At 33.4% G+C, this 13,616-nt stretch overlaps 2 protein-coding genes across 3 annotated transcripts; both read left to right on the forward strand.

Annotated features, from left to right (window-relative positions):
• The first annotated feature begins 205 nt into the window (after nt 1-205).
• LOC123702278 (zinc finger protein 90-like) lies at nt 206-2,431 on the forward strand. 2 transcript variants are annotated; one of them, XM_045649974.1, is made up of 3 exons: nt 206-323; nt 648-1,006; nt 1,532-2,431. In XM_045649974.1, exons 2-3 carry the CDS (start codon nt 789-791, stop codon nt 2,289-2,291), a joined length of 978 nt encoding a protein of 325 aa, XP_045505930.1. In that variant the 5' UTR covers nt 206-323; nt 648-788; the 3' UTR covers nt 2,292-2,431. The 2 variants fall into 2 exon arrangements, with proteins under 2 accessions (XP_045505930.1, XP_045505931.1); XM_045649975.1 differs by having other exon boundaries at nt 727-1,006.
• Nucleotides 2,432-8,028: 5,597 nt separating this feature from the next.
• LOC123702466 (zinc finger protein 880-like) lies at nt 8,029-10,463 on the forward strand. The gene is made up of 2 exons (XM_045650227.1): nt 8,029-8,363; nt 8,797-10,463. The coding sequence occupies exons 1-2, from the start codon at nt 8,125-8,127 to the stop codon at nt 9,416-9,418; spliced, it is 861 nt and encodes a 286-aa protein (XP_045506183.1). The 5' UTR covers nt 8,029-8,124; the 3' UTR covers nt 9,419-10,463.
• The last annotated feature ends 3,153 nt before the right edge of the window (nt 10,464-13,616 follow it).

Below are 13,616 nucleotides of genomic sequence, written 5' to 3' on the forward strand. Positions count from 1 at the left end.
ATATTTAGCCGCTTTTCTAGGTTGATGCGGGATACAACAACGAACGAACTGTATTTTCGGAAATTAGCTCATTCTCATTAGTAAATCGTGTTGCCAAGGAGAAAAAGGATTCCATTCATTGACAATTACTTGCTCTGTCATTTCTTGGTCATTTCACATTTGTGTCACAGTGTCACTGTCAAACACTCAGTATTGCAGTGATGAGTGAGGTCAGTGACCGACAGTCAAAACTACGAACTCAATTTCATTTTTACAGTTGTAAAGTTCAATAAAATTTATATTTACTGACAAATATTTTCAGTAAAAGGAGAATAGTTTAGAAGGTAATAATACTACAAATATAAAAAGAGCGTGTGTGCCCACCTCTCAGAAGTGAAACTTCTTTGGCTAGATTCAAAGATACCAAAAATGTCGCCTCACTCCATGACGTGACGGTATAGCCATGACGTGACCTTGAAATTTTATTCTCAACGCCCCTAGAAGTTTCACTTCAAAGAAAACAAATAGGTATTTCAGGCCAAAACTATTGAGCTGATTTAACAAGATAGAGATTAAGGATAGAAATAAGACGAAGTTAGAACACTATTTTTATATATTTGAAGCTGTAAAGCCCCATAAAATGATATTTTCTTAAAATTAATTTTCAGGACACCAATCAATAAAAACTGATGCTCTAAAGCCTGATCCAGTGTTTTCTGCGAGGCCTGATTCAGTATTTTCTTCCAGGTCTTTGTGTATTTTCATCCAGCCCTTTGCCCGGGCTCGCCAGCTTTTCAATCACTAACAATATGACAACAATAAATAAATTAGATTATCCGTATGAAGTCAAAGTTGAATTTGTCGACACAGATGACTTAAACACAATTACACCTAAAAATGAAGGTGAAATAACAATAGACGCAGAATTATTGCATAAAGAGAACTTTGTGGTGATAACTAATTATGAAGATTTGATAGTTGAAGCACCGAGACTGTGTTCTATCTGTGATGGAATATTTCCCAATAGGTTTGTATAATTATCTATACTAATATTATAAAGCTGAAGTGTTTGTTTGTTTGAATGCGCTAATCTCAGGAACTACTGGTCCGATTTGAAAAATTATTTCGGTGTTAGATAGCCCAGCTATAGGCTATATATCATCACGCTAAGACCAATAGGAGTGGAGCAATGCGGATAAAACCGTGGGGCACAGCTAGTATCATCAAAATCCAATCAGAGGCTTTCATGTAAAAGAGTAACAGACATAAATGGATACATTCTTACAAACTTTTGCCTTTATTATATATAAGTAGCATATAATAATAATAATCTATGTATTTATGTTTGTTGATTCTCTTTTAGCTATAATAAATAACTATTTTTTATTATTCTTAGCATAATATGGATATTAATATCATTTTATTTCATTTTTTTTTTCTTTTTGTTAGCATTGTAGATCCTTCAATATTCATATTTTTAATATCCTACAAAAAAGATGGCATTTATATTAAGGCACATGAAATATTTAACAAAATTTGTTTCTCCTTTCAGCTATTCATTTCTACAACACAACTTACATCATTTGAAATTGAAACTTGATAAATGTGACGAATACTCTTGCAAAACATGTTCCGGTAAATTCTCAACACATCACGATTTAGAAAATCACAAAAGAAACTGTATTTTGTATGATAATAATAAGTCAATATGTCCTATATGTAAGGAACATATAGAAAGTACCAAATTGAGATCGCACTTAAGAACACACCCAAATAAAGAAGCGAAATGTGACATTTGTGGTGTAATAATCAAATCGTTGAGTAATTTTAGGCATCATATGCAGAATATACACAATAGGCAGTTTAAAAACTGTGAATATTGTGGCAAAAGTATTAGACTATTTTATTACAGCGTTCATATAAAAAAAGTTCACAGTCACGAAAAAGTGAAGTGCGATCTGTGTTGCAAATATTTTAATTCCGTTGAAAATATGGAAAGGCACAAGTTGTATATTCATGAAAAATTGAAAACCAAGCAAACCCAGGATTTAAAATATAAATGTTTAATGTGTTCTCATGCTTTTAAATTGGAAAGGAATCTCATAGCACATGTAGAAAAATGTAAACCTCTCAAATGTGGTTTATGTGATTCAATATTTAAAAATAAGCCGAATCTTAGGAATCATTTGACTTGGGTACATTATAGTGGGAATGGGCATAGCTGTGAAATATGCGGTAAAACTTTTAAATCGCCGTACAGTGTGCGTAAACATATGAAAACTTCACATTCTGCAGATAAGCAAGAAAGATGATATAATTTTTATGTTTGTGGAAGAGATTGTAGTTACTGATTATTATTCTATATTTCTTTAAGATAGTATTTGATTTTACGCGAGTATTAAAGATTAACGGCCTTACTAATAAAAAGTTAAACAATGGATAAATTTCTACTATTTTCTACCATAGCTGTGTCCTGCTCTTGCTCACATGAAACGTCAATCATAAACACAAGACAGGTTATTGCAATAACCTTAGATTACAAAATAAAAGACAGATGGAGCGTTGCCGAACTAAACCGAATAATTTATCGTCATTTTCAATAAAGCTATGTGTGCTGTCATTTCGCCGCTGCGCTGTACGTACACGGTGCTTCTGTGTGCGTGTAATGTTGCCAGATATTGAAAAATTTCCCAAATTTTTCCCCGACTACGGACAAAAGAGGGTTATGTTTTTCGAGTTTATGGATGTATGTATAATATTTCTTTGACACGCCCTGCAGTATAAACCGTTGGACCGATTTTGAGTTGTGAGGTTTCATTGCAATGATCTGAATTATTATGTTAGTGGCGGTAGTGACGTAGGCTATATACATAAATGAGAAGTCAAGTTTTAATTTTTATTTAAATTCTTTTATTACATAAAGTACCTGCCTACTAAAGCTATATATGGACAAAATAATTGTATTCAATTTTTTATTAAATAAATTACATAAAAAAAGTTTCAATATTAACTATAATAATTATATTATTTTTTATTTTTCATAATATATGAATACGAATAGCGGTTGTTTTTAGTCGAGAATACGGGACATTTTATTTTCATCATATCCATCATGGAGTTCACATAAATTAAATCGCTAGCGAAAACGACTATGACGTTTTTAAGCTTTATAAAAGTAACAAAATAATGTATTATGCTTATTAAAATAATCTAATAATTATCATGAAACTTTAGTGCACTATACAAATAATCACATTCACGATCGAAAAATCCAACAGCATTACCCTGAAGATCTTTTAACCATTTTACCGTTTTACCAATAAAAATGGCAAATTCATTTTCAAAATACTGGCAACATACGTTGAAGTTTTGTATTCCTTCATATCTGTAAAATTATTATTCGTATTAAAGAAATAAATCAGCCAAATAATCTACAGAAAACCTGTGAAACGATGTTTAATCTTTTTTTTTGTTTTCGGGAAGAAATTTTACAGCGTTTTATTATCACAAAACGGCATTTTTTTACTAAAATTGCAAACCCTTTTTGACGTATTGCATGACACTTTATGCGCTATAGCACTGGTGCAGCGACGTATTTGTTTTTGATTTCGTATTTTCTTTGACAAGGGCGACGGGCGGTTGTCATGCTCCATCTGTACTTTATTTTGTAATCTAAGGCAATAACTAATCCATTGCAAAGCGAATGGGTAACATTTATATATTAGTAAGACCATTATAAATTGAATTAAAGATGTTAAAAAATAATTAATATAGTAAATTAAAATTGGCTAAAGTCATGCTAATTCACTTATGCAAACATTATCATCACTTATTTAATATATTTACATAATTACATGACGTAATTTGTTACATAACGTCAGTGAAGTTCTAACAGTGCGAAAGTCAAAAATGACTGTTTTACAGGAGAGCAAAATAACTACGTAAAATTTAAGTTAGCTACATTTAAGGTATACATAATTCGGAAAAGTATTTAAAATTAGTTTATTAATGATATAAAACAAGTTTTATATGAATAAAATAATATTATTAAGATTTTAACGTGACTTCTGCGGTGTTGATTAAAAATTGCTTGGACATACGTTATGTTTCTAAAGCAGAGTAGGTTATTTATAAAAACTGCCATCGATTTTTATTTTTTTATTTTAATGGAACAAACATCAATCATATAAATTTCACAAGTAACATAACAAAACCATATACTTAGTAAGTAACTTTTAATCACCAGTTTTTCTTTAAAAAAATTAGTATGTAATTATTAAAAACTTATATTTTTTAAACAAAGTAATACCTACACATTTTAGTATCTTTAAATCAGTCAAATCAAAAGTTCGAGGTAGTAGATAAATAGAGTACTATTTTTGCTTATACCTACCTTAACAAATAAATCAAAGTATTCAGGCTTTGTTAACAATTAAAATAAAAGAGATCCAAGTAATTATTAATGAGGTAGAGAGTCGTAATAACTGTGGCAGTCGAAAGGAATAACGGCTTTCAATTCTTGTAAATGACGCCATTTGCTTTCAGCAATTTTTATTGCACTTTGATAAAGCTTTGGTTTGCTAGGTAGGTTTTCAGGAAACATTAACATTCTTCGTCGAGTTCTACCGCGAGGCAACTCTTGATACTCTGCATCAAAGCTTAATTTGTACTTAATTATTCCGTCAGGGTTATACTGCAGAACTTTCAAATCTGTAACTGTAGGGTCATTGGTCGTTCGACCTGGACGAATAGAGTCGTAAATAAAAGTAGTTTTTTGAGTGTAGTCATCGAAAAACTCGTAGCTCAGATACTCAACTATGTAAGGCTGCTTAGGTCTAGCCTCCTTGGAGAGTGCTGCATACTGAGAGGGCAGGAAGATCTCCTTATTTTTAGTTTTCTGCTCGATTGAACTATGCACTGCGTCACACTCCATCTGTGTATGGCCCTTTTCGAGGATCTTTTGTTCGATCACTACATTTTTTTCTATAGCTAGTTGCAAAAGTGCATTAGCAAGAAATACATTCCTATTTTGTGCCGTACAGCCATCAGAATAAAGAATGATAGGAACACATTTATCCTCTAAAGTTCTTCTCAGTATGTGTATGATACATGAAATAAATACGGAAGCAGTTAGACCAGCGTTAGTTTCGTCGAACCAATAGCAGTAGACATCTTTGGTTGCTAGATTGTACATCGTGAAATTATGTACACAGAGTTTGGTTTTATAATAAAGAGCACTAGCTTGTAATTGAGGACACAACTTGACAGCTTGTAGGTCATGCGTGAAAACGTGTACATCCCCAAATTTCTTAGCTCTATCTTTATCCTTTTCTTTTTGATCTCTGGCCAAGTCTTTTGAACGTATATGGGCGTTATATATATCGTCAGTTATATTTCCCACTTTGTGTGAACAACAAGTGTCGCATTGATCTTTTTTGGGTGTAAACAGGCTCAGGTTTAGCTCATCAAAAACTCTGCAAAGTGTCCAACGACTCAGAGCGGCTCTTTCAACTTTTTGACACTCCATGGCGTATAATTTGTATAGCGTGGTTTTATCTTCAATTATCGGCTCTAAATATTGCTTTGATGTATTCGCTCTGCAATAATGCGATGGCATTTTAGGCAACAAAGCAAAAAACTGTTTAAGAAAAGCCATGTCATCTTTCTTGATAATACGGTCTTCTTCATTAACGTCATTATTAGATGTTTTTGCTATTCCATGCTCCGAAGAAGCCACCCAGCATCTTACAGTAGACTCCTTCAAGCCTAAAGTTTTTAAAAATGTCTGCATACAAACTTGAATTCGCCCAATTGATGTATTCAGAAAGTATTGTTTACTATCAGTCCTCCTAGAACTTATTGTATTTTTAATTTGTTTTTTCTCGCAAATCAAGACGTTAGATACAACATACTGTTTCCTTTGCTCCCATGTCATATCTTTCCAGAACTTGGAAAATATATTTTGCCTTTCATCGTCAGTCAAGTTTGAACAACCGCGGACCTTAGACTTAAAACAAAATTTAGAGGTGCACCTAGGACCCATTTCACGTGCAGGACGAGGTACATCATGAAGTACTTTAAATTTCTCATTTCCGACAACCTTCTTATCTCTACGATATCCTACATATTCTTCTCCTTTCATACGTTTCAATTTTGTTCTAGATTTGTCCCATTTCTTAGAGTCTCCAAACCCCTTAATGCTTCTTTTTCTATTAGAATTTAAATCTCCATATTCATCATCCGATGGTTGCTTCTCTAACATAAAAGAAGGATTTGTAGTAGCCGTTGACACAGATGGCTGCTCCTCAACTGAATATGGAGTTGTCTCCAGAGACAGTGGTACATCCAAATGTGTAGCTGGGTCTTGTAGCACTATATTTTGTGGCAGTTCTTCACATGAAGGTGGAACTGTGTCTTGTGACAATGCTTCAACATAATGTTGAACAACGTCTTCTGTGTCAGCTGCAAGTGTCACTGGTTCTTGCGATAATTCTTGATTTAATAATACCGAAGCGTTACAAACAGATGCAAATTCAGGTAGGATTTGAACAGGCAAGTTATTTAAATCTATATTTTCCAACTCCGATAATGATACATTTCTTAGCTTCTGTTTTTTCAAAGGAACTTTAATCTTTAACTGTTTACATAACTCCAAAACTTCTTCATTTTCACTATCACTCGTAGAATCCATATTTTTTCAGAGCTAAAACAAAATAAAAGTTATAACAACACTACGTAACTCATATCGAAACACTGCGTAAGTCAAACAATTCTCAATTAAGCGACTTTTCATTGAATAATAACAAACCAATTAAAATAATTTTATGATACATAGCTTAAAGAGTAAATAGAAAACAAGGTTATAGCAATTAATCCTCTAAATAATGCAAATAATTACCTTTTGTAGGAATAAATATCACACAGCACTTTGCAGGTTATGAATTTGTATGCGACTGACTGACTTACGCCGTGTTGGCCATTCAGGTTTACTTACGTGGTGTCAGTTTTAACGAAATATGAAGCGCTATTGGCTAGCTATCTCCTTTCTCATTGGTTGAAAAAATGCGCGCGGCGCTTCTTCATCCAATGACATCAAAATGTTTTACCGGGCAAAAACTGACTTACGCACTGTTAGAACTTCACTGACGATAATAATTATCTTATAATTATAATTAATTTAAATGAATCAATTTTATGTTTTATTGTTAATGAATTTCAGTATTGTAATATTGGAATTTAGAGGAAAAGTATTATAAGGATCTAAATACGAGTCTTTTGTTTAAAATAAAATAAATGTTTCTTAATATCTGTCTTTTATTAATTAATTCCTAAAATATTAATTCCTAGGTTTCTGCCCGCGGCTTCGCCCGCGTAGTCAAAGAAAAACACGCATAGTTCCCGCTCCTGTGGGATTTCCGGGTTTGCGTCATTTTCCCGGGATAAAAAGTAGCCTATGTCCTTTCTCGGGTATCAAAATATCTCCATACCAAATTTCATGAAAGTTGGTTCAGTAGTTTAATAGGCTTGATTGAGTAACAGACAGACAGAGTTATGGTGGAGTGGAGTTATGGAGAGAGTTATGGTCCACGGCATGGTGGAGTTTCGTCATGCAGTTGACGGCTTGAAGCGGTCGCGACGGCTCGAGCCGTCACGTGTACGGCGGTGCATGCATGCCTATAGTTCACCGCGCGGTCGCGGCTTCAAGCGGTCGGTCTCAACTGCTTGAAGCGGTCCGTGTACGGCCGCCCTAAAAGGACCGTATGAAATTCGAGTTGTGATTTGTGACTCTAATTAAAACGCACGTATTACGCGCCGTGGAAATAAGAAATGCGGCATTCTAAACTTTAATTTGCTTACAATAACACGATGAATAGGCGTATTTTAATCCGTTGAAGTAGAAATTGGCAGCTCACAGAAATAGGTAACCAATTAGCAAGTATCATCACAAAGTCAAAGTCATGGAGATGTTTTTTTCAAACAACAGCTGTGGCATGTGAACTGTCAATGTCATGACATAATTAATGTCACATTGTGATGTCACATGAGTTTTAAAAATAAGTGCTTCAATTTGAAAATATTTGCTTAGATACGCAAATAATTATTAGTTTAATTAAAATAATAGTCAAATAAGCGTTATTTAATAATATGCATTCGGCAACAAATATGAATTTTGAGTTTTTCAACAGTGCGGATATAAAACTAGAAAATGCTGACACTGTATTTTATTCCAAGTATATTACGTTTGAAGAAGAGTTAAAAGAAGATATAAATTTGGAAGAAGAGATATTATTGAGGGCTACTCCCATCTCATTTACAGCCTATGACGACTTAATGTTATATGAACCACGAATGTGTTCAAAGTGTGATAAAGTTTTTCCTAATAGGTATGTTATTTTATCGTTTTACTGACCTCTGAAGCGTCCATAAATTAAGTTACATGTTTAAGGAGGTGGGGGGTTGAGTGACGAGTTAAATAAAAACTAAAAAAAAAAAAACTATGTAATTTATGGACATCCCTCTAACAGAATAATGTTATGTTCTAACGGTATCTACTAAACGCCATTTTGTCAGCAGCTTCTCTTATAATAGCTCAAAACTCTTATTTGACTTGCTTACTAATAAACTGTACCTGTTTTAAAAGTAAATAACTTAATAACAAAGTTTTAATTATTGAATCAAAATAGGTGGCTAGTAATTTAGTAAATAAAATATTTTTTTTTTATAGAACTACTAATTATATAAATCCAGTATCGTAACACAAGTATTTCACTTATTAATAATAAAAAAATAATTATAAAATTGTATTTTTAATTTCAGTTTTACATTCCTGCAACATAACATAGACCATATTGAAGTACCTTTAACCAAATTGAATGTACACACTTGTAAGAAATGTAACCGAACATTTCAGTCTAAAAGACACCTTGACGAACACAGATCAACCCATAAATTGACAACATTAGATGAGCTACAAACATGTAATATATGTAATAAGACGTACACTCGAAAACGCTGGACCGCTCACATCGACGAAGTCCACGGAATGTTGAGACACGAATGCCAACTTTGCAAGAAAGTTGTGAAAACTCTAAGAATATTAAAGAACCATATGATGTTTGTTCACGAGAAAAAATATAAACCGTGGCGGTTCCGAACAAACGATACAGGGGAGGAGTATCGTTGTAAGAAATGCCCAAAGATATTTAAACATAAGTATTCGTTACAAACGCACGTCAAGAATTGTCATTCAGATGTTGAATATGAGTGTGGTATATGCAAAAAAATGTTTACGAGTAAACCATATTTAAATATGCACTTGCAAAGGGTACATTGTGATGATGGAAAGGAATATGCGTGTGAAATATGCGGGAAGTTGTTTAAATCGACGCGTAGAGTCAGTATACATAAGAAGAACTCGCATAAGAATTTTAAATCATGATTTTATTGTATTGTTTTAGGACATTGTTTTAAACATTTGTGGAAATCAGTTAGGCTGAATTATTATTATATAGGATAAGATTCATGTAATTTTGGCTATGGTATGGGTGTTATTTCTTTAAATATAGTGCTGTAAGGAGCTTTTGGTACAAATTCGGATATAATGCCGTCATCTTTTAACGGTGCATTTACATCAAATGAGGGAATGCTCATTCTAACCCCAATATGACAAATTCTTTTAGTGTAAACAGGCGTAGAGCATTCTTTAGTTGTTCTTAGCGCGTTCGAAAAGATTCTAAGCAATGTTCTAGTTCTATCTCTGTTCGTTTGATGTAAATGTACCGTAAAACGTAACTTGACAGATCCAACGATCATTTCCTAGAATCGGCTTCGTTTTTAAATTCCACTAAACACAAATTTTGTACAACGCCAACATGTGCTGTTCTTATAGTGTCAGCCAAGTGCCAAAAGATCCTTGTAAAACTCTATCTACATATATTGTGAGCAATAAGTGTTATATCAGTGATTGTAAAACAAAATACTTTATATTTATAAATTGTTGCAATTTCTAATATTCTACAATAGTTATTGAGGTTTGTGATATTTGGTAATCAGTGTGAGAATGCCTTAAAAAGTTTATATATAAGTTGTATTAAAAAGATCATGCATGCGTTTTCGCTTTATAGATAACATTTTAATACCTAGGTATCAATTTTTCATGGTCAATCTTGTGATAAAATAATACATATAGTAGTAATGGTGCATTTACACATTCGTGTTCGTTATTCGCTTTGACGATATATTCGACGAAACATTCGTATACGAGTGTTAACGCGAACCATTGTTCACACATTCGTCTTTTCTTTGATTATACATATCTGATGGTCTTATAGCGGCTGCACACGCTATGGTACACCTAAAAGGTCTACATGTAGTCCGCAGAGAGACCATTATGAGTGTTTGAATAGACTGTGCAGTTTTTTGACGTGACAACGTCTTATAACTCGATAGAGCCGGCTGCACGCACGAAAAAACATGACTCATGCGGCGTTACCTCGCTCTGAGGCGTTCCGTTAGGTTTGAAGTGCAAGCGAGAGCGCGGAACGAGCGACAAAGAAGCACAATCGGACGTTGTCACGTTCAACTATCGTCAGTAAACCGACTTTACAGACAACCAATTTTTTAACCTACTTATATATATTTGTACCTACTGTATTTTCTTGTATTTGATTTTACGCGAGTATAATACATTTTGAACTTAAAGGTTTAAATGGATTTTAAACACGATTTGTTAATTATATTATGTTATCATCCCGACAATTATTATCTTAAGGTGAAATGAGACCCAAAACAGACGTTTCGAGCCCAAAACAGACGTCTCGTAAAAGAGTGCGAAACGTCGGGATTATATTAGATATTTATAAATCGCGTTTAAAATCCGTTAAAATCTTTTATTTCTACCTATAATTGGTTGACCTGCGCAGGTATACCTGTACGATAAAAATGTAAGGTAAACCGTAGCGCGTATACAAAATACAAAAACGCGAATTTCAAGGCGACTAGCGAATGCTTTGCGTAGACATGCGTGTTTGTTTTCGCCTAGCTATTCGCGCGAATGTGTAAATGAACCATGAAACTAATCTATTTGACGTTTGACTATCTACATGAAAGAAGTTTTTACAGTCTATGTAAATTTTTTTTGAGGAAAATTTGTAATCAATTCCTTATTTTGTAATCTAAGTCAATTCCTATTTAATATTACGATACAAACAAGATTCAAAAGTGTTTGAATGTAATGATTAATAACTAAATCATTCTTAGTACTGAAGTGTGAGATCTAGAGTATATGATTTTTGTATTTTAAGTAGGTAAGTACTGAAGACCTATCAAGTACATATTAAGATATCTTCGTTAGTTATGTTGAAACATTGTAGCTTATATTTGTTATAGAATATAACATTACGACCGCTTCGATCTTACATTGTTTTGTTTGTTTAAAATTTCCTTAGTTTAATACTAGCTGTGCCCCGCGGTGTCACCCGCGTGGCTCCGCACCTGTTAGTCTTAGCGTGATGATATATAGCCTATAGCCTTCCTCGATAAATGGGCTATCTAACACCGAAAAAATTTTTCAAATCGAATCAGAAGTAGTTCCTGAGATTAGCGCGTTCAAACAAACTCTTCAGCTTTATAATATTAGTATAGATAAATGTAAGTTTTTGTAGATAATTGTCGAAAAGTAGCAATATGTTGAAACAATTGACTGACAGTATTAAAGATTTCTAGGTTTAAGAGATTAGTTAAATAGTAATCATGTTATTGGGTTCAAATTTTACAGGGTTTTTAAATAAATGAATATAAAATAATGTTTGTTTTATTTCTGGTAATGTCCTCAAGGCATTTTTATCCCATATTCCAACCTTTTAGTATAATTAAAAAGGATATTTTATTACTAAATCAAGCAAACAGTTCTTGTTGTATCTATATATACAGGGTGTCCCACTGTTGGTATGCTAAGCTCAAAGGAGGTTATAGTTTTGCATACGCTGAGTACGTAAAAAATACTTATAAAATTCCAGACGCAGTTTTTATCCATATAGATTAATTCTTAAAACTCTATGTGTACAGTGTACACCCATAACAAAAAACCCGCCCAGCTTTGCTACCAGCACGTGAGCTATCGTTTACGATTGAGTTTTCATAGACAAAATGCTCACATTAGCGAGGCGGTATATGCCGGCTGCGTGAAGCTAGAGAATAAAACATTGATTTTCAGGAAAAATTTAGCAAAATTTTTTTGATGTAGTTTTATTGTTTAAGTATTTTTTACGTGATCAGTGTATGAAAAACTACAAGTTCCTTCGCGCTTCATATACCAATAGTGGGACACCTGTATATATAAATGAAACCCGTTTTCCTTGGTCACGGCATCACGCGTGAACGGGTGGACCGATTGGATAATTCTTTTTTTATAATATTCCCTGAAGTACGAGGATGGTTCTTATGGAAATAAAATTGTTAGAACGCTAAATTTAGGTGTTGAGTTTTGAAAACTTCCCTGTTCCCTGGCTAACTATTTTGTTTCAAAATTTTATCTAAATCGGAGTTTGCAAAATTTTATCTAAATCGGAGTTTGCAGCTGTAGGTACCTAAATGGGTAACAAGTAGACAGATTTCATTTTAAAACATCACGAAAGAATGCTCTTGCTCTAGCTCTCTAGCTCTATGTTCGTTTCATGTAAATGCACCGCAAAACCCTTCCAGCGATGCAATTTTCAGGACTAAATAAAACCACCTTGCACTTGTACTTCAAAATACAGTTCGAGAGTAAAAGCTAATAAAAATTAACTTCGAGGAAGGGCTAATAATTAACGTGAAGGGCTGAATCCCGCCCTAAATCAGCGCCGATTTCTATATTATTTACCTACCACCGATATCACATTTTCATAATCTATTTATCTTCACAGTTTACTATTCAATTTAAGACAAGTACGAGTGTTATGTACCTACATATAACACGCCTTAATTATTAGAGGATACATGGGGCCACCCAAGAAGGACTTGCACCTGGTTGCGATTGCGACATCGCGCACACCTGCAATTCCAGAGAGTGTTGCGGCAATCACCACCACAGCGACGCTACCCCGCCGAAGACGATGAACACTCTTGGTTCCAACATCGAACGGGAGGGACGTAGATTAAGTTAGGAATAATTTATAATGTAATTTTTTTACAATAAATTATTAATAAGTAAATTTCGGTTTTTTTTGCGCCTTCGCGGGCCGGTCGATATAATTCGAGTCCAATCTTGTTTATCTTTGTTAAGACTTTACTGACTGTATTTGTAAATATAGGTAATACTAGATGATACACTTCATCTATTGGTGGATTCAGACGTAGGGTAAAACAAAATACAGAAATATTAATAAAAAACATTTATTATAATTTATTTGTGTAAAATACACACAGTCATCTTTATAAATTAGAAAAATAGAAAATATGTAATAAACTTCGTAAACTTAATAATAACAATAAACTTATCACACAGCAGTACACTCAAAAAAGCTACGACACATTTATTTGATTATTATTAATGCTAGTTCATTGAAAAGTTACATTTATAGGGTTGCGTTTCTCAGAGGATTTTTTTAAATTAATATTTTAGGACAATTTTCACACACGGCACGATCTGACTCCAT

Source organism: Colias croceus, chromosome 23, assembly GCF_905220415.1.
Source record: "Colias croceus chromosome 23, ilColCroc2.1".
NCBI lineage: Eukaryota > Metazoa > Arthropoda > Insecta > Lepidoptera > Pieridae > Colias > Colias croceus.